Source organism: Sorex araneus, chromosome 6 (genome assembly GCF_027595985.1).
Source record: "Sorex araneus isolate mSorAra2 chromosome 6, mSorAra2.pri, whole genome shotgun sequence".
NCBI lineage: Eukaryota > Metazoa > Chordata > Mammalia > Eulipotyphla > Soricidae > Sorex > Sorex araneus.
This window is the reverse complement of record NC_073307.1, coordinates 120,345,856-120,370,089: the sequence shown is the minus strand read 5'-3', so window position 1 is coordinate 120,370,089 and position 24,234 is coordinate 120,345,856. Positions and strand designations below refer to the sequence as shown.

At 55.6% G+C, this 24,234-nt stretch overlaps 1 protein-coding gene across 2 annotated transcripts in view; it reads left to right on the top strand.

The window, feature by feature from the left end:
• The window catches only part of PTPN5 (protein tyrosine phosphatase non-receptor type 5), a 66,027-nt gene extending 58,716 nt beyond the window's left edge, over nt 1–7,311 (top strand). For both annotated transcript variants that reach the window (XM_055141241.1, XM_055141242.1), the window contains exons 9-14: nt 2,048–2,127; nt 2,261–2,398; nt 3,190–3,300; nt 5,806–5,966; nt 6,076–6,189; nt 6,335–7,311. In XM_055141241.1, coding sequence (XP_054997216.1) covers nt 2,048–2,127; nt 2,261–2,398; nt 3,190–3,300; nt 5,806–5,966; nt 6,076–6,189; nt 6,335–6,428 — 698 coding nt within the window. In that variant the 3' untranslated portion in view covers nt 6,429–7,311. The remainder of the gene's footprint in view (nt 1–2,047; nt 2,128–2,260; nt 2,399–3,189; nt 3,301–5,805; nt 5,967–6,075; nt 6,190–6,334) is intronic.
• Nucleotides 7,312–24,234: the final 16,923 nt, after the last annotated feature.

The window sequence follows — 24,234 nt, the reverse complement described above, 5'->3', positions numbered from 1 at the left end:
AATCACTCATCAGGTTTGCTGAGCCCCCGCCCATGAGCTGGGGAATCCCACAGAAAGGAGACACACAGTGTGATAGGGGACACAGATCCTGGGATCCACATGTACCCTCTACCCCACTCTATCCCGGACGTGTAGCAGGGGGTTATGCCCCTGTACGCATGGGGGTCCCCTCTCAACACCCCTCTCTCCACTCACTGTCACGGGATCTCCGGGGAAGGAAGGGGCTTCCACACGGCCCCATTTCTAGGGCCACACATACAAATGGCGTGGGCACAGCGCCCCCCGGGCAGCCTCTGGTCCTCCACACCTCCTGCTTGGATCCTGAAGCCATCACCTGGCCAGTCCCTGCTGCTTCTCCCTCCTGTCCCCTGAGCAGTGCAAAATAATCCGGAAGTCTCCTTCTCTTCCTCCTGATGATCCTCCTCCCTCTCCTCCTCCTCCTCCTCCTCTTCCTCCCTTCTCCTCCTCCTTCTCCTCCTCCTCCTCTTCCTCCTCGTTCTCCTTCTCTTTCTCCTTCTTTTCCTCCTCCTCCTCTTCATCCTCCACCCCCTGAAGTCCTGGGGGTTAGGACCTAACTGACAAGCTTGGCCTATGAGACCGTTTCTCCACAGACATTTCCCCACCGCACCACACCTCCCCCCAGCCCCCCACTTCCACCTGCCCCATCCCTGTCAACCACCCAGGCCACAGAGGGTCCTGTTACCCCTGCACCCCTGCTCCTCAGGACTCTGGGGACCACTTCAGGGTTTGTGTCTTCCGTCTGGAACAGTCAGGGGCCGTGGTAGTAACCTTGGGGGGCGCTTTCCCATCACTTTTTAAAAGTTTGACTTTCAGAGGCCGGGGGAGCGGAGTCATTGGGAGTGATGTCTTTCATTCTGAAAGGGGGATGAGAAGCCTCAGAAGCCTGGGGCCCTCTGGTCTAGAACCCCACGGTAACTGCAGCAACACAAGTGCCCGCCAGGCACTGTGCCAACTGCGGATGCTCGCCCGCTCCCTCTTCACCAGCCGAGCGAGGCGAGAGGGAGTGCTGGCGTCCCGGTGCCGTGGGGCCTGGAACCGGGCTGGGAACAACTCCTGGGCCTGCCCACGTGTGCGGGAAGGGCCTGGAGTCCAGCATCCCCTGTCACACCACAGGAGGAAGAGCAGCGAGCTGGTGATGAATGCAGATATGCACCCAGAGCCCTGGCCCGAGCACCCCCGCATCCCGGAAGCCCACTCCGCCCCTCACGCCCAGCACCACCGCAGCCTCCCTGTCCCAGCCCGGCCTGTGCGGGTTGGCAGCCCCTTCAGCGCAGAGGCCCTTGCTAGAACCCGCAGATGAGCCTCTGAGCAGTGGAACACGATGTTCTGGCCTCTGGCCAGTGGTTTGGACGCACGAATCGATGGGAACCGGCCTTGAGCATGTCCGTCTGTTCTCCCAGGGAGCAGGCCTGAAAGGCTGGGTTCCTTTGTCCCCAGCGGCCAGCCCCCACATCCCAACAACCCTCTGCATTTATGAAGAGCCATGTGGTGGCCAGGGAGGACACGGGCAGGGCAAACGAGGGCACTTGCTTTGCACACGGCCCACCCCATTCAGTTCCCGGCACTGTATGGGATCCCCGGAGCCCCGCCAGGAGTAAGCCCTGAGTGCCACTACATGTGGCCCCAAACCAACACCCCCTGCCAAAAAAAAGAAAAAGCTGCCTGGCATTGCCCAGCCGTGGGCATATACTCTGGAGTCCCAGAGAACCAGGGGCTCGGCCGCCTGCATGCCAGCAACGGTGTTGTCACTGTCCCGGAACTCAGGGCTTCCTGAGTTCTGCACTTGACCCGTTCCTTCCCGGAACACGAGGTGTCTTGAGTATTCGGGGCCCAGCAGGGACCCTGGCAGGAAGTGGGCCCTGGGCCCACACAGCGGAGGCTAGCCCTCTCTCATTCTCTTCTCCTGGGCCCCGGCCGCCTCCGGGGGCCATGAGGCTGCCCCTATGTTGTGCTGCTGGCCAGACGAGGAAGGCCGTGACGGGTACAGGGGGCCCTGAAGTCACCGACGTCTCCCCCCCCACCCCAGACCCTCACAGCAGAGTCTGCCTGACGTCCCCAGACCCTGAAGACCCGCTGAGCTCCTACATCAACGCCAACTACATACGGGTGAGTGCTCCCACTCCCCACCAGACCTCCCGACCCCCCCCTCCTGGGGAGGAGCTTGGATGCAGGGACCTACTCCTCCTTACCCCCCACCTACCCCCGACCCTGACAGTTTGGCCCTGGCTGTTTCCCACAGGGCTACGGTGGGTCGGAGAAGGTGTACATCGCCACACAGGGCCCCATCGTCAGCACCGTGGCGGACTTCTGGCGCATGGTGTGGCAGGAGCAGACGCCCATCATTGTGATGATCACCAACATCGAGGAGATGAACGAGGTGGGCACAGCAGCCTGGCCACGCCTGCTGCTTCACGTATTCCCCACACACACACACATGAACCTTTTTGTGTGTGTGAGGGGGTGAGGGAGGGCCACATCCGGCTCTGCTCAGGGCTCACTCCTGGCTCTGCTCTCGGGGATCACTCCTGGCGGGACTCAGGGAATCCCATGGGGTGCCGGGGATTGAAGCTGTATCAGCAAGGCACACACCCTCCCCGCTGTACTACCTCTCTGGCCCCCCGCCAGCCTTCCTGATACCACGTTAATCCTCGAAACCAAGCCAAGAGGTTGGCCATGTATGCTACAGGAAGTGAGAATTGGGTCATCCTGGGTGGGGGTGTGCAGGGGAGCAAGTGGCTGTTCAGGATGTCTATTTAGTGCCACACAGACAGTCTGGGTTAGGACCAGAAGCTGCTCCCCATCATCTTTAGGGACTGTGTGTGTGTGGGGGGGAGGGGGGTGTTGGTGCTTGGGAGGAGTGAAATCGGGACGGCCACGTGCAAGGCAGGAGACTCTCCCCCTCTCCTCTCTCTCTGGCTCCAAGTGAACCCAATGAGCCTGCCAGGGCTGACCCCGGCTGCCTCCTGCCCCACTGAGTTGAATCCCTAGACAGGCCCCTCACATCCTCCAGAGGAGGAATCGAGGCTTGGCGGGAAGCCGCGTGTGGGTTCTGAAGCGGAGATCTGAGCGCATTTGGGCTCTTGTCTCCCCGGGAGCCGTGGAGGGGGCGTGGAGGAGAGCGCGGCTGGGGTCGGGGAGCAGCTCACGGCCGGGTGTGGACCCCTGCAGAAGTGCACCGAATACTGGCCCGAGGAGCAGGCGGCGTATGACGAGGTGGAGGTCACGGTGCGCCAGGTCATCCACACGGAGGACTACCGGCTGCGGCTCATCTCCCTCCGGGTGAGGCCTAGGGGCTGGACCAGGGGTGGGGCGGGGTGGGGCAGGGGCTTGGTGGGGAATCCATGGAGAGCGACGCCCCACAGTCCTGCAGCTGAGATCAGCCTGGGAGTCACTGAGAAACAGGCATGAGGGAGGAATAAATCAGGACAGAGCCAGCAGGACCCAACCAACCTCCATGGCACTTCATGCTTCTGAGCCATCTCTGTCTACACTGCCCTTCCTAAGGCCGCCACGTTATGCTTGAAGTGTATCCAAAGCCAAAACTGTGGCTTTTAGCAGCCTCCAGCACTGCCTTTGGAAGGGAGGGTCAATTCCCAGCGACTGAGACCCCCACAGCGAGAAACATCCTGGCCTGTAGTGCCTGAGCCGTCCACCAGGCGGCAGACACTTCCTGCTGCATTTGGCACAGGGAGGTTTGTGGTGACAGAAAGGAAAGGAAAACGGGTTGCGGGGGAGGGGGGCGCTATGCTGGAATCGGGGGAGACGTACAGAAGATGAGCAGTGTAAAAAACAGCGCAGAAGAGTAGGGGGGAAGGAGGCACCCTCCCACCCTGAAGTTGTGCTTCTTCCAGGCTCAGCATAACAGTGAAGACTGTTCCCTAGGATTCCAGAGAATCTTAATAAGGAACAGACGGTTCTTAAGATTCAAGAAATTGTTAGGAATCGAGAAAACTATTTCATGTATATGTATACATATATATGCATATTCATATATATATATACATATATATGTGTGGGTTTTGGACCACCCCCAGCGATGCTCACGGCTTACTCCTGGCTCTGCACCCAGGAACCACTCACTCCTGGCATGATCAGGGGACCATATGGGGTGCCGGGGATCGAATCTGGGTCAGCCGTGTGCAAGGCAAAAACACCCACCCCACTCACTGTACTATGGCTTCAGCCCCGGTTTCATCATTTTGAGAGATGGTGAATTCCGTGTTTGGGAAAGGTGGGGCGGGGATGTGATAAACCCTTTGTAGTCTAAAAGTGATCAGCATCCAGGGAACTATCATCCTGTCCGGGGATGGCCTGTCTCCCTCTGCAGAGAGGCAGGATGGGCTCTCAGCAGGGCCCAGAGGGCAGTGCCCACATGCGCAGCTCTGATGCAGGCCTTCGTAAAGGACAGAAAGAGCCAGGACGTGGGATGGGGGCCCGGGGGGAACAGCTGGGGTAGCTGCCACCGATGACCCAGGGACCTGGGGAACCAGCGTCCTGTGTCTCCAGAAAGAGAAGCTGAGTTGAGGCCTTACCTCAGTGCCACAGGGCTGGTGAGAGAAGAATTGGGAAAGTTGGGAGTGGGGGAAGGCATTTGCTTCTGTCCAGAAACTTTTTTTTTTCTTTTTTGGGTCACACCCGGCGATGCACAGGGGTCACTCCTGACTCTGCACTCAGGAATTACTCCTGGCGGTGCTCAGGGGACCATATGGGATGCTGGGAATCGAACCCGGGTCGGCCGTGTGCAAGGCAAACGCCCTACCCGCTGTGCTATTGCTCCAGCCCCTGTCCAGAAACTTTTACAAGCACCTGCCCGGGGCCCTGGATTGGAGGGTTGGGTACTAGGAACACAGGGCCCTGGGTTGGGGGTTGGGTACTGGGTACTGTACTCTATCCTCAAGGAGCACCCATGAAAGGGTAAGTATGAGCTGGACACCAGTAGGAACCAGAAAAACCACTCTGCCAGCTGGGGTGTTCAGGGAGGGCTGCCTGGATGGTGGTGCTATAGTGGGGTTTTGAAGGATGAACAGGAGTTGAATAGAGGCCCCCCCCCCCCAAGAGGAGAAAGCATCCCAGGCAGAGGGTGAAAAGGTAAAAGGGAGGGGCTGGAGGGCAGTACAGTTGGAGATCTGGAAGAGGCAAGGGGTGCTGTCTACAAACCATTTGGATAGTTTGTGGGAGACGTTTCCAAGAAGCAGGGTGGGGGTATGGGGGCTGAGGGGGGAGCGACAGGGTTAGGAGGAGGCGTCTGGAGGAAGAGGGGCAGGGTTGGGGGAAACCTGGAGGGGGAGGGCAGGGTTCTGATGTGGGCCTGAAGGGGAGTCTGGAGGGGAGGGGCAGCGTCAGGAGAGGGGCCTGGAGGGGGCCCTGGAGGGGGAGGGCTGGGTTAGGACGGGGGCGGGGCCTGAGGGGGCGGTGTCGGTGGGGCGGGGTCTGCGGGGTGGGTGGGCCCTGAACTGCGCATGAGTTGCCAGGTGGTGGTTTTTATCCCCCCCCCCTGCACCCTCTGAAGGGTCCGCGCAGGGGCGCAGGGCCTGGACTGTGGGTCAGCGGGCCTTGTTGACTGCCGGGCGGGGCGGGGAGGGGACAGCGGGCAGGGGCGGCCGCCGTCGGAGGGATGCGGGTCGGAGAGACGGGCGCGTCCGGGACACCCGGTGGTCCTGGGCGGGGCGGGGGGGAGGGGAGGGAAGGAGGGGAAGGGGGCTGCTGTGCGTGTCCTTCTCCGTGAGGGCCGGTCCAGGTCTGGGGCGCTCACCTGTCAGTTGCCGCGTCCTCTCTCCCCGACAGTGCGGGACGGAGGAGCGGGGCCTGAAGCACTACTGGTTCACGTCCTGGCCCGACCAGAAGACCCCCGACCGGGCGCCCCCACTCCTGCACCTGGTGCGGGAGGTGGAGGAAGCCGCCCAGCAGGAGGGTCCCCGCTGCGCCCCCATCGTCGTCCACTGCAGGTGGGTCCTCCCAACCACCCTCGGGAGGGTCAGGAGTCAGGCCTCCACGGCCCTCCCCCTTTCAGCCGCCCCCCACCCACACTGCCCTCACCCTGCCCTTCCCTCCCAGCGCGGGCATCGGCAGGACGGGCTGCTTCATCGCCACCAGCATCTGCTGCCAGCAGCTACGGCGGGAGGGCGTGGTGGACATCCTGAGGACCACGTGCCAGCTCCGGCAGGACAGGTGCGCCCGGGGGCCTGCGGGGAGGGGTGCATGGGGGAGGAGGAGCTGCCAGGGCAGGGCCGGAGCGGTGGACGCTGCACCTGCGTCCCTGCTGCTGCCTGGGCCCCCCGGACGCCCCGACCCCACTGGCGTCTCTGCCTTGCAGGGGCGGCATGATCCAGACCTGCGAGCAGTACCAGTTCGTGCACCACGTCATGAGCCTCTACGAGAAGCAGCTGTCCCGCCCGGCCCCGGAGTGACCCCCAGCTCCTCCGGGCATCCCCCACTCCTCCCCCACCTCTCTGCTTCCTTCCCTCCTGCGGGCGCCCTCCCTGCCCCCCACCACACACACACACACACACACACACACACACACACACACACACACACACACACACACACAGCTTTTCCTTCTGTACATATCGGGGAGGAGAGTGGGGGCCGGGGAGGAATGGTCCAGGCCACGCGGGGGCGGGGGGGTGCCCAGGGCAGGCCCCCTACCACACACACCTGGGACCCCCGGTTTTTCACAATGGTACCGGCACTACTTGATCCAAACGTGTTCGTGCCGTGCTGCACCCCCGTGTCCTCCGCAGCCTGTTTTGTCCGTCCGTCCACCTCTGCCGTCTGAACCGGACACTGTGTCTCCTGCCGCGCCCCCACCCCCGCCTCCCAGTGGGCAGCGAGTGTTTTGCCCCCAGCTGTGGGTTCCAGGTGGGGAAGGGGGCGGGAGAGCCTTAGTGCCCACTTTTAGGGAGTTCCAGGGCGGTGGGCAGTGATCTCTGGAGGGCGCAGCAGGCAGGGGGTGACCCTGTGGGGCTGTGGAGAGCGGGAGCAGAGGGTCTTGGTGAGTCCAGGGGGCACCCGGGCTGGGTCTGTGTGAAACCTGTTCCCGTCACTGCGCGGACCCTCCCCCTCCCGCCTCGCTGCGTGCCTGTCGCTCTGCGTGTCCTGTGCCCACGCGTGTGCTGGGCGCCCTCGGCAAGGCCTGCATGCCTCTCGGCCACCTGTGTTCTCTTGGAGCCACGTGTTTTTATTGCTGACTTTAAATATTTATTCCACGGCAAACTGACATTGGGTGTCTTTTTTATAATTTGCTCGTGGTCACTGAATAGAGCAATAAACAGAGCATTTTGAGCAAAAGTATCCTCCCGAGTGGGTGATTTCCCCTTGCTCTCCACTCCCTACCTTCCTGTGGCCTGTGGAGGCCCTTGTCCTAGAGCCACGTGTATGCACACACAGCACACATGCGCACACACAATGCACATGCACATAAGCATATGGATATACACATGCATGCGCAATATACACGTGCGTGTGTGCACATATGTATATGGACACACGTACTTCTATGCACATGCACACCTGCGTGCACACGCACATTCCCACAAGGTACAGCACCTGGCTCTCGTGCTCCCTCACTCCCCCTGGTGGACATTGGAGGTAGAGGATGAATCCAAATTTGAGTCAGTTAAGCATTTGGGTGCACCCCTGCTCAGCCAGGAGCCCTGGGCCCGAGGAACCTCAAAGCCCGTGAGAGACAGGTGTGCCTCATAGCTGGCAGAGTGGCATAACTTCCACAGGTGGGCCTGAGAGGCCAGGGCTAGAGCGGGGGGACTTTCAGGTGGCACACAAAGGCCCATCCTTCTCGGTCAGCCCACTTACCCCCACAGCAGCTGCAGCCTAGAAGTTTCCCTGGTGAGGGCCTGAGGGGAGGGGCGGGTCCAGGGACTCAGCATGTGGGTGCAGAGTTCTGGCCAACTCCAATCTTTATGCATGAGTCCCCCGCCCCAGGACACCGTGGCAAAGCTGTGACACCTCCGCTGACAGGCAGGGTCCCCCCAAACAGGAGGGGCCCCGAGAGGGCCACGGGCCATTAGCAGCCGGCACCAGAGCCTGAGCAGGTTGGTGAGGGTCCAGGCATCATGAAGAGGTGCTCCGAAGGGAACAATAAAATGAGAGAGAGAGAGAGAGAGAGAGAGAGAGAGAGAGAGAGAGAGAGAGAGAGAGAGAGAGAGAGAGAGAGAGAGAGAGAGGAGAGTGTACAGGGGTGTTTGCCTTGTATGCGCTGACCTGAGTTTGACCCCGGTACCCCATCCAGTGCCCCTAGCACTGCCAGGAGGAATTCCTGAGCACAGTCGGATATGACCCAATGCTCTCCCCCAGAAAAACAGAAAACAGGGGCTGGAGCGATAGCACAGCGGGTAGGGCGTTTGCCTTGCACTCGGCCGACCCGGGTTCTAATCCCAGCATCCCATATGGTCCCCTGAGCACCGCCAGGGGTAATTCCTGAGTGAAGAGCCAGGAGTAACCCCTGTGCATTGCCGGGTGTGACCCAAAAAAAAAAACCAAAAAAAAAAAAAAAAAAAACAGAAAACAGGGAAAAAAACAAGCTGGGAGCGGGTGGGGTGGCTCCCCTGCAAGGTCCCTCAGACTATGTAGGCATCACAAAGCCGCTTGGTGCAGAGTGACACCCTTACAGACCCCCCCGCCCCCACTTGTCCCTCCTCTGGGAGCCTGTAGCTTTGTCTCCTGGGTCTTGATGGACCCAGTGCACATGTCCCCCTGAGTCCTCCCGCTGTGAGGTCCTGGCCCAGCAGGAAGAGCAAAACCTGGGGCCACAAAGGAAAAGAAACCTGCCTGCTGCCCCACCGTGTCCCCAGCCTCACTTCTGCCCTCCCCTACACAGACAGACACACGCACACACACACACATGCACACACACTCACATGCATGTATGCACAAAGCATGGTACCCTCTAGCAGCAGCTGCTACAGAGCCTGAGTAAGGGAGCCAGGAACTTAAGACACCGGTGAGTTCTAGTGGCCAAGGAGGACAGAGCGTGGACACAGAGAGGCCAGACCCGCGTGACGCTTCCGAAGGCCTGGGTGGAGCTGCAGGCTCCATGGGCCTGGCATGTGGAGAGAAGAAGGCAGAGCCCGCTACCCGAGTCGAGAGGGGACAGCAGCTGGGCAGGGGTAGTGTCAGCACCCAGAATTCTTAGACGCGGCCCAGGCAGAGTTCTACCAAGCAGGAGACACTTCCTGCCACCTTGGGCGGGGCCAGGGAAGTTAAGGCTTTGGGGGATTCCAAAGGCACTGTACTGAGAGTCCAGAAGGAGGCATTCTTGGGGCTGGCGGGACGGTATGGAGAGTTTGGCACTTGCCTTGATGAGCCAGAGCGATGGGACAGCAGGGAGGGCACTTGCCTTGCACACGGCTGGCCCAGGTTCAGTCCCCAAAGCCCTGTAAGGAGTGATCCCTGAGTGCAGAGCCATGAGTAAGCCCTGCGCATGGTCTGGTGTGTGTGGGGAGACAGGACAAACTCACATTCACATTTGCATGATTAAAATTCCAGAAGGAGCCCAGACCAGCTCCCTGAGCCTTTTCTTAGGTTTTTATATTTTATTTTTTATCCATGGTTGAAAATTTGAAAATTCATAATAGGAAGGTCTAAGACATGAGAGTGTCTGGTTTTGCCACTTCCCAAGTGCAAAGCAGGAAACAGGCAGTGGAAACGTGCTATGCCGTCTGCTCCTCCGTCGGGAAGCTCCTTGCAGGTCCGACTTCCCACCCTGTGCAGAAACACAGCAGCCTGCACACACAGCATCCCCAGCTGTGCCTTTCGGCCCTTTCTCTGGGCTTGACCTGGCTCGCTGGGCAAGTCTAAGTCCTGCATCTTCCCCCGTCTAAGAACCTGCAGTGATTTGGGGTTTCCCAGTGTGGGGGAGAGGCTCATTGGTCTTGATCACTCTCCAGAGAAAGGAGATGAAGAAGGCTAAGAGAAGCCACGCCCCCACCTCTCCACACACAGTAACCCCCCAGCCTTTGGCACTCAGCTGCCCCCCCAATACACACAGGAGCATCTCCAAATCGCCCTCCCACCTACCCCCTTCCCTGTCCTTCCTGGCCTCCTCATCTCCCTGGTGTTCCCAGGTGAGTGCCCACGCCTGCCATCACCGTGACAACCATTCACCACAGCCCCAGAGTTCTCCAGCTCCACTGCCACCCACGTGCAGACCTTCTCCAAGACAACCAAGACTGTGGGAGGGAGGAGAGTGGGGTGAGATGGGGGGGGGCGCGTTTGGGAAGGCGCAGCCTTTCTTGCTCCACACCCACCCCATGGGTGACCCATCTTTGCTACTAGCGGGTCCCCCAGGAAGCCGAGGCAAATTTGTGCTTTGACAAAGCCTCAGCCCGTCGATGTTCACCACCCCCTGCCCCCCCCCAGATCAAATCTCCAAGAAAACAGCTGAGAGAAAGCCAATCCCGTGGATACACGCCCTGATGGGTGAACCCTTCATTGCTGGAGATCCGAGTCAGAGGCCGATGTGTGTACCTCCACTGGTAGCATTTCAGGCATGAAGGAAGTAGGGCCGTGGGAGGGCCTTGTCTACCTGTGAGTAATGCCCGGGCCCAGCCATTTGCAAAACAGGAGCCAGGGGCTAGTGGGTGAACACACAAACAAGTGAGTGACCCAGGCTTCCAGGCTTCCGGTCCTCGAGGGTCAGACTCAGGGGAAGGCAGATTTAAGGAAAAGCCGAGACATGGTCTTTGAACCGAACAGACTGCCTCTGTCACACCTCTGGAGGAAATAGTTTTAGAGAATGGCCAGGAACCAGGGTATTTGATCACTGTCCTCCCAGGAAAAGGGTCAAGACCAGATAATGTCCTAACCTGATCACCATTCCTGCTCAGTGAGGCCTTATCCTGGACATGAGACCAAAAGTTGCGACTCCAGTGATTTTTTTTTTTTTTTGAGCCATACTCAGCAATTCCTCCTGGCTCTGCACTCAGGAATTACTCCTGGCGGTGCTCAGGGGAACCATATGGGATGCCGAGAACTGACCCCCGGGCGGCCTCATGATAGACAAACGCCCTCCCCGCTGTGCTGTGCCCCCCACCCCACTCCAGTGGTTCTTGCCTTCAGTTCCAGCTGTGGCTCACATGATTCACCTGGGAGCAGAGGCGGCTGGGAATGAAGAAAAGTCTCACTCCAGGCTGTTAAACCATGCGTTTTTGTCCTTCTTGTTTTCACATGTCCTCCAGTGCTACTAACATGCTCTCAGAGTTGGAAGCCAGTGATCACGGCGCCCCGGCAGGGAACACAAATGCAGAACTAAGACTGAGGTGAATAGACCCCCTCTAACGGGGAGCTCCTACCCCCTTCACACTGGTACTGCCAGGTGGAAATACAGGTTCAGTGCTAAGATCCACCATCTGAGATTCTTTTTTTTTTTTTTTGGCTTCTTGGGTCACACCTGGTGATGCTCGGGGTTACTCCTGGCTCTGGCTCTGCACTCAGGAATTACTCCTGGCAGTGCTCGGGCGACCATATGGGATGCTAGGGATTGAATTTGGGTCGGCCGCGTGCAAGGCAAACACCCTACCTTCTGGACTATCGCTCCAGCTCCAACCATCTGAGAGTTTGTGTGAAATCTCTCATCTGGCAGATGTAGGGATACTTCATTGCATTTTTTTATTATTATTATTTGAAGCATTGTGATGTACATACCTCTCAAGATAGTTTCCTGCATGCCCTCTTCCAACTCTGCACCCTCCACTGGCTTGTCGGCTTCCCTCCCCTGTTGTCTGAGGGTTCCTTTGGCGACTTTGAAGAAAATGCATTGTAGAGGCCAGTGAAGGACATCGTAGGTGAGACCTCTGGTCAATATTTAAAAGCAGGGTGCCTTGGGCAGAAGACATGTGCTCAGCGGGCAGGAGCACATGCTTGGCATGCCAGAGGCTGGGTTTCAGTCCCCAGCACCACATGGTCCCCAAAGCCCAACCCAATCACTGCCAGCAGCAACCCTCGAGCACTGAGCTAGGAGCAGTCTATGAGTACTGTCAAGTGTGACCCCTGAAAAACAAAATAAATAAATAAAAGCAAAACTTCCCCAACAAATTTTCCTCATCTCGGCCCTTCAGATGCTAAAGACTCTGAAGGCACCTGTTTCACCAAGATGTTGTGAGGCATAAGCCCAAGAATCTCTGAAATGTGCTTTGCACAATTCCTGACACGGGAAAAAGGCTCCATGGATCAGAGCAATTCCCATTAACAAGATTTTTAAATGGTTTATATTTTGGTTTATATTTTATTATTTTTATATTTTATTATTTTTTAAATTTATATTCTGGTTTATATTTTGCTTTTGGTTTGGGGGTTGGGGGTGGGGAGGGGTGTTGTTGCATCTTTGGGCCATACCCAGCAGTGCTCAGGGCTTGCTCCTGGCTCTGTGCTCAGGGATCACTCAGGGAGGGGGACTTGAGGGACTATATGTGGTGCCAGGGATCGAACCCAGGTCAGCTTGTGCAAGGCCAGGGCCTTCCCCACTCTACTATCTCTCCAGTTTATATTTTTCTAGCCCATGTCTTTAATATAAAAGTATATTACTGGAAGGGCCAGAGAGTTCAAAGGGCCGGGCCACCTGCAAGCTCACCAGCACTGCCAGGTGTAGCCAGGATGGCCCCAAGTCACAAGCTGCACATCTGTAGCCTAAGCACTGAACCATCCGACCACACTGTTCTTGTATCACCAGGAGTGGCCCGGGGGTGGGGGGGTGGGTCCCTGAGCACTTTGGGGAGTACTCCCACCCTAAGAGTACATTACCAGAGGACATATGAAATTTCAGGCAAGGGATGGTCTTCTCCACCACTCAACAATCACTCAGGGCCAGAGAGAGTACAGCAGGGTGGGCACCTGCATGTGGCCGGTCCAGGTTTGATCCCCGGAACCCCGTATGGTGTCCTGAGTACCACCAGGAGTGATCCCAGAGCGCAGAGCCAGGGGCAACCCCTGAGCATTGCTGGGTGTGGCAAGAAGGAAAAAAATCAGCACTCCCTTTGCAATAAGTGGTTGACACCACAGGACAGAGATGGACAAAAACAGGGCTCAGCCAAAGAACCCGCCTCCCAAACAGGAGTAAGCCAGGGCGCCTCGTAACGTTACTGGGAGACTAGGACTGCCAAGAGAACAAGAAAATCCCCAAAGAAACGTTTCATTCAGAAAAATAAGCAAAGGAAAAAGAAAGCATTATTCACAGCCAAAGAGTTGTAGGGAGAGGTTGGCACCCCTAGTGGTAGAAATCTGTATGACACAGTGACTCCGGAGGGCCAAGTCCCTCTTTTCTGGCCAAAACCATCCAGCCACCCTGCCCCCAGGGCCGACCTAAAAGACAGCGCTGTCCCCTCAAGTGAAGAGCACTCCTCCAGCCCCAGGCTGGCCTCCCCGCCTGCCTCCACAGAGCAAGGCATGACAGGAAGTGCTTGGGCATTGGAGGGTTCTTCGGCTTGGTGACCCCAAGTTCCAACATCCCTGGGGCGAGAATACCCGGGAGTTCGTGAAGAAGCGGCTGAGGGCGCATCTCTTCCCATGTCTCCCCAGGCCCCTGGGTGCTTTCCTCTCTTTCCCAGTCCCTCCAGCCACAACCACCGTCCTCTGCCCATGCCCTACCCCCTCTACTCCCCACCACTAGTAAGCAAATCCAAGCCATGATCATTTTGGGGCTGGCAAAGGTTCTGCCTGGATCATAAGTGCATCCTGTGTCCATTGCAAGGAGCTTGGGTACTGGGGAACCCCCAACCCGAGGTCTCCTGGAAGAGGGAGCGTAGCATCCTTACCAAGGACTCCAACAGGATGTTTGAGGACTATGGTCGCAAGGAGCATGGGCTAAAGCCACAAGGGTCAGTTGCCAATGAGGCCAGGGGCAGGGCCCCACAAGGACGGGAGACTCATCATTGTCCAGAGTCAACGCTGGAATCGGTGTGGTGGGCCCTGGGCATCAGTGGCTGCATCCTCCAAGAGGGGTCCCTTTCTCATCCCCTATCCTGTCTGTCCGTCCTGAAGCTTTCCAGGTGATGACTGGCTGATGGGGCCAGATGGGGGTGCTCAGCTATCTAATCTCCAGGTCATTTCTCCCGACTCCACGCCAGCACAGAGCAGACTCAGATGCACCTGCCTCCTGCTATCTTATGATCACTCTGCTCAGGTCACTCTGAGAGTCTCAGATCATTCCGGATCCTGGAACCCCTGGAAGACACAGAGACCAAGACTGACACCACAGTACCCTTTGACTATACTCAGGAGCTGACGAGCCCCAATGTCAGAATGATTTGCATCAAGAGTGGGGACATCTGGGGCTGGAGTGATCGTACAGCGGGGAGGGTGTTTGTCTTGCACACAGCTGACCCTAGTTCAATCCCCAGCATTCCATATGGTTCCCCAAGCACCACCAGGAGTAATTCCTGAGCGCAGAGCCAGGAGTAACCCCTGAGAATTGCTGGGTGTGACCCAAAAAGAAAAAAAAAAGAGTAGGGAAACCTACCTAGAAAGGCCCCAGCTCCTTCCCAGATGCTTTCATTACCCATCAGCAACGGCCTCTCCTCGTCCAGTCTCCGGGGACGTGGACTCTACCTGTACCTATCCCACCACTCAGCTCTTTGACCCGCGTCAGTTACTCTCCTCTCTCTGTCTTTGAAACCAGAAAGGCTGCATTAGCGAGTCCTGACAGTCCTGTTTGAGAAAGCCTCTCATGAATGCATGTGTATTGAAAGTTCAAACCTTGTGGCCTGAGTGACAGTGCAGCAGGTAAGGCACATATTTGCTTGTACAAGGCCAACCTGGGTTCAATCCTTGGCATCCAGATGCTCCCTCGAGCACCCACTAGGAGTAATTCCTGGGCACAGAGCCATCAGTAACTCCTGATCATCACTGGGTGTGGCCTAGAAACCAGGAAGAAAAGGGAAAAAAAAAAAAGAGTTCAAACCTTCGCTGGGAAATAGGGACCCTAAAGTCCACTGAGTCAGATGAAGCTGCTGAAGAGATTCATCCCATCACCACGAAGGTGTGTCAGACAGCAATCCTCAAGGTGCTTTTCTGGGCCAATCTCTTGCCCAAATGACAAAGTACAAGGTGGGCGTGGAGGTGCCAGAGAAGGAACACATATCCTTGCAAGGAGCTGGGGAAAGCAGGCACTACTCACCATTCAGGCTCCATGTGTGAGGATGGCAGTGTGGTCCTGTTCAGGATCAAGAATGACGGTGGATGGGGCTGGAGCGATAGCACAGTGAGGAGGGTGTTTGCCTTGCACGCAGCCGACCCGTGTTCGATTCCCAGCATCCCATATGGTCCCCTGAGCACCACCAGGAGTAATTCCTGAGTGCAAAGCCAGGAGTAACCCCTGTGCATCGCCCGGTGTGACCCAAAAAGAAAAAAGAAAAAAAGAGAATGGCAATGGATATAATTGTATCTCAGTGTTTCATTAAAAATATTTTTTTAAATGACAGTGGCCCCACATGGGCAGCGTGTGGAGCAGCGTGCAGGGAGGGATGGAGCAGGGAGGGGGGAGAATGATCACAGCCCAGCCTCTGCCACATGCCCTCAGCAGGCTGGTGGGGCCAGTACCTGGCTGGGTGGGGCTGGGCTGGGCTGGAGGCACCAGCTGCCCAGCTGCTCTAGCCAAAAGCAGGCTGGAGGGAGGCTGAGGATAGAGTTGAGGACTGGACTGAGAATGGGTTGGGCTGGAGTGTAGGTTCTGCAGCGGAAGCCACTGGAAAGCGACCTTTCTAATGAGGTAGCCTTGGGCAGGCCAGCTAACTTCCTACACTTCATCTCCCGTCTGTAGCGGGCTGATTCACGCAGCTCACAATAGGCCTTTTCTCATGTTTCCTCTCCGGTTGCTGTTGACTGGCAGTTAAGGGCTGATGGGACGGAAGAGGCTGCACAGCTAATACAGGGATTAAGCCCCTGGTCTGGCACATAGTCAACCCTGATTCAAACCCACCACTGCAGATGGGTCCCCGAGTACTGCTAGGAGCCCTCAGCACAGAGCCTGGAGTAAGCCCTGAGCATCACTAGGGGCGACCCAAAAGACCCCCCCGACCCCAGTTTTTTGAAAGTAAGTTTTTGGTTTTTTTTTTGCTTTTTGGGTCACACCTGGCGATGTATAGGGGTCACTCTTGGCACATGCACAAAGGAATTACGCCTGGCGATGCTCGGGGGTCCGTATGGGATGCTGGGATCAAACCCGGGCCGGCTGTGTGCAAGGCAAACACCCTACCCACTATACTATCACTCCAGCCCTGAAAGTAAGGTTTAAAATAAGTGGTTTTTTTCTTTAATAAGGTTAAAAAAATGGAACTTAGGGACAGAGGTGAGGTTAGTAGGGAGTATAGGAGCTGGGAATAAAATGAACCAAGGAGCCAGGGATGTTTACCACATGCAAGGCCCTGAGTCAATCCCTGATAATGAAAGTCCCACCCTTGGCACTGCCGGGAGTGGCCCTGGCTGCCCCCTCCACAGCACTATTGAGTGTGGACTCTTTCTTTTTTTTTAATGGAGTGAGGGGAGGGCAAATGGTAATGTAGGTCATCCCATTGTTCATCTATTTGCTCAAGCCGGCACCAGTAACGTCTCCATTGTGAGACTTGTTACTGCTTTTGGCATATGGAGTAAGCCCTGAGCATCCCTAGGGGGGACCCAAAAGACCTCCCACCCCCAGTTTTTTGAAAGTAAGTTTTTGGTTGTTTTTTTTTTGCTTTTTGGGTCACACCCAACGATGTACAGGGGTCACTCTGTACATGTAGGTACAAATGATATTTGGAATGAGTCTGAATTTAGATTATGGGAAGATCTAGCTTTAGATTTTTCTGCAGATCTAAATTTAAATCTATGGGAACTTGCTTTAGAGCACACATATTCCAGGGACTGGAGCGACAGTATAGTGGGCAGGGCACTAGCCTTGCATGTGGGCATCACATATGACCTGGGCATCCATCACATGTGGCCTCAGTTCAATCCCCAGCATCACTCCTGAGCACCGCCAGGAGTAATTCTTGAGCACACAGTCAGGAGTAACTCCTAAGCACCCACCAGGTGTGGCCCAAAAGCCAAAAAAAAAAAAAAGAACTGGCTGTCTCTGGGCCAATATTGTACCATCATCCTCCGAGGTGGCGCTGGAGCAGTTCTGGAGGGGAGGGAGCAGCCCCTGTACGATGCCTTCATGGTCATCAGGAGGCCAGCAAGAAAGACTTGGTGTTGGCTGGCAGTGGAGCCATTGAGATGGCGCTCTCCAAGTACCTGCGGAATTACTCAAGGACAATTCCAGGAAAGCAGCAGCCTGTTGATGGGAGCATGTGCCTTGGAAATCATCCCAGCTGTGTGACCATGCTGGTTTTGATGCCACAAACATCCTCCATAAGCTGTGGGCTCAGCATGCCCAGGAAGGCATGTGGTATGGGGTGGACATCAACCATGAGGACATTACTGACAATTCTAAAGCCTTCATTTGGGAGATGGTGCAGATCAGTGCCTTATCGTGTCTGTGAATGAAACCATCAAGGCTCCACAGAGGATGCTCTGGCCAGGACAAGATCAAGGCCACCCATTCAACAGTACTCCGCCCCTCCCAAGGGGCTGGCAGGCTGGCTCCAGGGCGTGCTTTTTCTTTCCTGTTTTGGTTAATTGATACAATAAGGAAAGGGGTGTGATTGGCCCACTCCATTTTCACTGGAGGTTATTTAAAATAAAGCTTTAGGCTTAGAGAAAAAAAAATTTTTTTAAATAGAGCACATGTACTATTAGCATCACACACATCATCTTGCAGGGGTGGAGAGACAGAAAAATTGGGGGTTCAATTATTTAGGAGCTTGAGCCTTTTCTCTCCTGCATACCTAAGTATGCTGGGGACACACCGGTGAAGGATCCCCAACAGCCCTTCAGTCCAAAAAATGGATGAGTAGATAGGTGATACAAGGTAAAGTTAGGTAATTAATTAAGGTCAACTGTCATTCCAGAGAGAGGAGAGTTCTAGAAACTCCGAGGAGGGGAAGAGCTTGTCTTCTGGGATGGGAATCAAGCAAAGAGGAACCCCACAGCTCTCCAATCTATACGTGCACTGGGAGACAGAAGACTCAGGGGACAGAATCTAAGAGGAGTAGTGGACGCAGGCCGGGGGTCCAGAGAGCTCAGAACCTAGAGAGGTTGTGCTCAGGGCAGGTGGGACAAGGCCCTCCCGATCCTTTGCTCTGAAGCCGCCGTCTGAACCTGTCTTCTGTGTGTCCCTTTGAGCCCTCGCAGGGCTGGGTGGAGTTCTGGAATGTTCTCCGGTAGCTGCGTGCACGTCAAGTGGAAGGCCCCAAAGGACAACAGCAGATGCCCTGTGACACAGTTCACAGTGGAACGGAGAGCAGTTGGCAAGAAGTCCTGGATAAAGATAGGCAAGGTGGATGCCAAAGTCCCCAAATTCTCCACCATCCACGTAAAAGAGGGGAAGGGTTACCAGTTTCCTATCCTGGCAATCAACTCAGGAAGAAGAGTGACAGGACACAGGGGAAGTGTTTGCAGAAAATTCCATCACTGGGTGAAATCGCCCTGTCTGAGCTCAGTGGGAAACTGGGGGGATGGGAGGTGTTGGGGGGCCTTCAGCCAGTGAGGACTGCTGGTCTGTGGGGAAGTCCCACGGGACCATCTCTCCAGCTGTCCCAGGAGACAGGCAGACTCCAGAGTCAGAGCCAAAAGTAATTTGTGGAAGCATTCTTCAAGTTTCCCCCTTCAGATCGCACACAGATAGCACGTGCCGGGGCCCATCCAGGACTGTGTACACCCCAGCGCACACATCCCACTGTTTGGGGGTCAAATGTTTCCTCTATTCCAGAAATCATCCTGAATCCAAGAGGGTGATGTTATTTTAAGGATTAACTTGAATCCATTCTAGTCTTTTCTTTTTTTCTCCCAGAGAGAACCTGGACAACACTGGCATTTTAATTGTGACAGCTAATAACTTTTTACTCTGCCCTAACTGATCTCCATGATGGAGTATATGCAGAGAGAATATTAGGAGCTGTGGCATAGGGCCAGAGCGATACCCCACTGGGTTGAGTGCTTTGCATGCAGCGGGTGTGGCTCAGCTGCACATATGGAATGCGCCTGTTCAAGTCGACAGAGGGATTCCTCTCTGGAGAGGTGGAATCCCACGGTCTCCACTTTCTGGGGGCTGCCACCCTGATACACGAGAAAGTGTATACACAGGACACGAGAAAGTGAGCAAATAAAATCTGGAAGTCAGAGACAGCGAGAGGACATGGTAGGAGGCAAAAAAAGTTGATCAGGGGTATGAAAGGGAACCCAATGGACTGGAGCACATGTTTTACACACAGGAGGCCCAGGTTCAATCCAGGCACCACTGGGAGGAAGCCCAGAGCACTGATCCGATGCTCACCCCTGAGCACCACTGAGCATGGCTCCAAAACCAAAAGAAAAGAAAAAATATTTGGAGACTATTTCAAAGGTACAGATGTTGAGGTAGTGAGAGACCTGGTGGTTGAATGCACACAGCTGGCTGAGGAGGGAGTTAGAACAGAGGGCCTGGAAGTAAGGTCTCAGAGATACCAAGTGTTGGAACTGAGCATGGGTTTGAGTGAAGGTGAGTCTGGGTGTCTGTTGTACCACAGAACCCCATCTGAATCGCTCAACTCCAGCATCTTCCCAGCCCAGCAGGAGCTGACACACCACACACACACACACACACACACACACACACACACACACACAAACACACCCGTGAGAAGCGGGCTGAAGACACACCAAGGAGCCATCCCAGCACACAGAGACCCCATCTCAGGCCACGTGCTGGCAGCCTCGCAGAGAGGCAGAAACACTGCTGCCAGCTACTGCCTGTAAGCCTGTCTGGGGTTCCAGAGCCTGAGGAGTTAGCTGGGGGCGGGAGTCCAGAACGTGCCACCAGTTGAGGCCACAGAGAGGACCAGGAGCTTACAGCCCAACTTCCTAGGTCCAAGCCTTTTCACGAGACCACATCCTTCAAGGGAAAATCAGATGATGCTGCATTCAAGAGAAAAAAAAAAAAAAGCCATCCTGGGCTGGAGAGATGGGACAGTGGGTAGGGAACATAGCTTATCATCAATCCCAGATACCACATGTGGCTCCCCAGTCCCTGACAGAAGCGACCTGAGAATGGAGTCAGGAGCAAGCCCTGAACACTGCCAGGTGTGCCCCTCCCCTCCCCCCGGCCTCACCCCCCAAAAAAGCCTTTATCTATATCTGTGCCTGGACAAAGCTCAATGATTCCAGGGGCTTCCCATAAAACAACAAACAAAAACTGAGTGCCAAATGTGTGTCAAGGGAGACATTAGGGATATGAAAACAAAAGAGACACCTGCCCTCCAAGAGCTTAGGAACCAGTAAAAAGAGATGCATGGGAAAATCACTCCTTGGCTGGAAAGGCTTTAGAGGGGGAGGGGTTGGTTGGTTTTTGTTTGGGGGCCACACCCAACCATGTTCACAGCTCCCACTGGCTCTGTACTTAGGGATTACTCCTTGCGGTGTTCAGAGGGTCGTTGGGATACTGGGACTCAAACCCAGGTCTGCTGCATGCAAGGTGAGTGCCCTACTGCTGTCCTATTGCCCTGCCCCCCTGGAGAGGAGGTTTATAGCTGAGTCTTGAGGAGAGGCTCTCTAGGCCCTACCTCTGTCTCCATCTCAGATGACCCCAAATTTGACCTCAGCGTCTGACCAGAGCATCACATGGTGACCAGGGTGGGGACCGGCCTTCTCTATGAGTCGCTCCTGACCACAGACCCCAGATGCCCGGGCTGCCTGCTGCAGTGCTCACACTCTTTTCTCGGCCTTTGACTCAACCGCCTGCCAGACTCCTGGCACTAGATCAAAGGCTCCCAAATGGATTTGGCCTACCACTTCCTTTTCAGAAGGAAAGAAAAAAATTATTCAGCACTCCTCTGGAAATTGGCCGTCTTTAAAGGCAAGTTCCCCCCTCCCCCACCCACCCAACTGCACCCTGGACTTTCCAGCACCCCACCCCCGCACCCCCCACCAAGATGTGGCACTGCCCACTTGAGGCAAGACTGCCCTCGTATCTGGCAGGGGACTTCTTTGTGTTTATTTTCTTGGTTGTGTGTTGTTTTATTTTTGCTTCGCGTGCGTGTGTGTGTGTGTGTGTGTGTGTGTGTGTGTGAGAGAGAGAGAGAGAGACAGACAGACAGACAGACAGACAGACAGACAGACAGAGAGACAGAGAGACAGAGAGACAGAGAGAGACAGAGTCAGAGAGACAGAGACAGAGAGACAGAGGGAGAGGTGCTGGAAAATGAACCCAAGGCCTCACACATGCAAGCCAGTTGCCCTGGTGAACCATATCCCTGGTGATCAGGAAACTTCTTGATAATGGGGGGTGGAAAGCTTCAAGTACACCTAAGTAACCCCACTACCATTTCCAACCACCATCCAGGGCTTACTGCCCCCCACCCTCCGTGCGATTGGCAGAATGACTGTGTCCACCACAGGTGGGGAAGCCAGCCCCAAGGGCAAAGGCCACTCCAAGGGCCTCACCACCTACTTAGAGCTTCTGGGTGTATGTCTGTTCCATAGGAGTGTGGAGAGGCACACGATGCCATCCAAGTGGAAGTGGCAGGTCTGACCGCAAGCCTCACTTCACATTCCCCAAAATCCAGCCCCCCTCTGCTGCTTGAGAACCCCCATCCACCACAGAGTTAAGGCTGTCTGAGAGGTTAGAGAGGCTTCCATCAGCCGTCACTTTTTTTTTTTTTTTTGCTTTTTGGGTCACACCCAGCGATGCACAGGGATGGCTCCTGGCTCATGCACTCAGGAATCACCCCTAGCAGTGCTCAGGGGACCATATGGGATGCTGGGATTCGAACCCGGGTCGGCCGCGTGCAAGGCAAACGCCCTACCCGCTGTGCTATCGCTCCAGCCCCCAGCCGTCACTTTAATGGGAAAGAATATTTCTGCTTTTTTTCCCCCAATGTCCTAAAGATTCGAGGCAGAGAGCTAGAATGAAGCTTTTGTTTCTGTTTCTGCAGTTACAGCCCAAGGACTTCGGGGTTTAGGGCAGAGTATGGTCCCCAGACAGCAGCTGTGGGCCAGTGACAGCAAAGCAGGAAGGCTGCTCTCCAGTACCCCACGCAGTCTGTCAAGTTCACCTGGAGTCGGTGGACTCTATCCCTGAGCACAGAGCCAGGACGAAGCCCTGAGCTGCTGGGAATGGCCCCCAGCCAAAACAAAAGCTCAAAACAACAAAGCAGATGAGGGAAGAGAAGTAGGAGGAGCAGACAGAGATAAGTTCATCCCCCCTTTTTCTCAGTTTCACCCCAATAAAAAAAGGGGTGACCTTATGGGATGACTGGAAGCTTTGTGATAAAGGCCTAATCTCCCAAGAATGGGGGGGGGGTTAAGTTTTTATTGATGTTCTGATGTGCCAGGTACTTTACCCAATATTCCAATGCGTTATTGTTGGCCCTAATTTGCAAATGAGAAAATAGGGCTCAGAGAAGACAACTTGCCCAAGCTCACAGGACTAGTAAATGGCAGGCTAGACTTTAGAAATAGTTTTTGGAATTTTTTTTTTTTGGTGTGTGTATGAGGGCAGGAGTAAACATGGTGATGCTCAGGGCTTACTCCTGGCTCTGCACCCAGGAAATCATTTGTCACAGGCTTGGGAGGACCATATGCGGTACCAGGGATGGAACCGGGGTCATATGCAGGCAAACACTATATCTACAGCTACAGCTCTGGCACCGATAGTTCTGTGTGTGTGTGTGTTGGGGTGGGAGGTTGATAGGCATACCTGGAAATCTGGCAGTATTCAAGGGCTACCCCGACCCAGACTCTGTACTCAGGGGTCCTGTAGTGCCAGGGATCAAACTAGGATTGGGCATATGCAAGGCAGGCTTCTGTTCCCTGTACTATCTTCCAGCTCAGGAAGTTCAGTCCTGGCTCTAAGCCATCCACTGCCTGAGACTCAGTGGAAAAGATGTGCCCTGGCCCTCCTCCGCAGCTCAGGACCCCCAGGGTGGCTGATGGACCTTTGGCAGTTTCAGATTGTCCACAGTCACCCCTTATCCGCAAGGGGTCAGGGAGGTCCCAGTCCACTGACTCTCCCCTGGATGCAGCCCCAGGGCAGATGATGGGCCCATCATGAAGCAGCTCACAGTAGCTTCTCGGGGTGTCTTCCGCCAGCAGCAAGTATATAGGACCAGCTCACTCCCCACAGCACTGCCATGGAGGCCCCGACCAAACTCAGTGACAGTGACCCACGGGACTCCAAGGACACCTGGTTAGTCAACAAGAGTCAGCCAGAAGGCTGGAGTGAGAGCGGGTAGGGCCTTGCACAGGGTGGACCAGAGTTGAATCCCTGGTATCCCATAGGGTCCCCCGAGCACTACTAGGAGTGATTCCTGAGCCCAGAGCCATGAGTAGCCCCTGAGCATCGTCCCCCACCTCCCCACAAGAAGAATGAGAGCCAGAGAACTTGGGGGTGATATCCTGGATCCTTGATGGTAGAGATGACATAAGGGTTTATGGGTTCCCAAGATGTGAAGTGAAATCAGAAGAGCATTGTGGTGAGAAGGCGGGTGGGAGGGAAGCAGGGAAAAGAGGGTGGAGGTCTGGACACCCAAGGAAGCAAAGGCTGGGGCGAGAGTAGGGGGTCGGTAAAGGTGGTGCTCTGTAGGGTGAGATTAAGGAGGTGGACCCTATCCTCTAAAGTAGCACTGTAGCACTGTCCTCCAGTTGTTCATCGATTTGTTTAAGCGGGCACCAGTAAAGTCTCCATTATGAGACTTGTTACTGTTTTTGGCATATCAAATACGTCATGGGTAGCTTGCCAGGCTCTCTAAGAGGGACAGAGGAATCGAACCTGGGTCTGCCAAAGGCAAATGCCCTACCCGCTGTGCTATTGCTCCAGTCCTCTAAAGTAGACAGGGGAAAGCAGAAAAGGAGAAGGAAGAGGGGGATGGAAAGGAGGAAGAGGAGGAAAGGGGAGGAAGAGGGAGGAGAAAAGGGGAGTGGTAGGAGGGGAGGAAATGAGCGGGAGAGGGGGGGTGGAAGGAGGTGGGGAGAGAAGGAGAGGGGAGGAGGGAGAAGGAGAAAGGAGAGAGGGACAAAGGAGGAGGGAGGGAGGCAGGGAAGGGGAGAAAGGGGAAATGAGAGCCAAGCAGAGCGCAGTGCCAGGAAGGGGTGGGGGGGTTGGGGCTTGGGCAAAGTTTGGGTGAAGAGTTAAAAGCAGCTTAAAGCTCA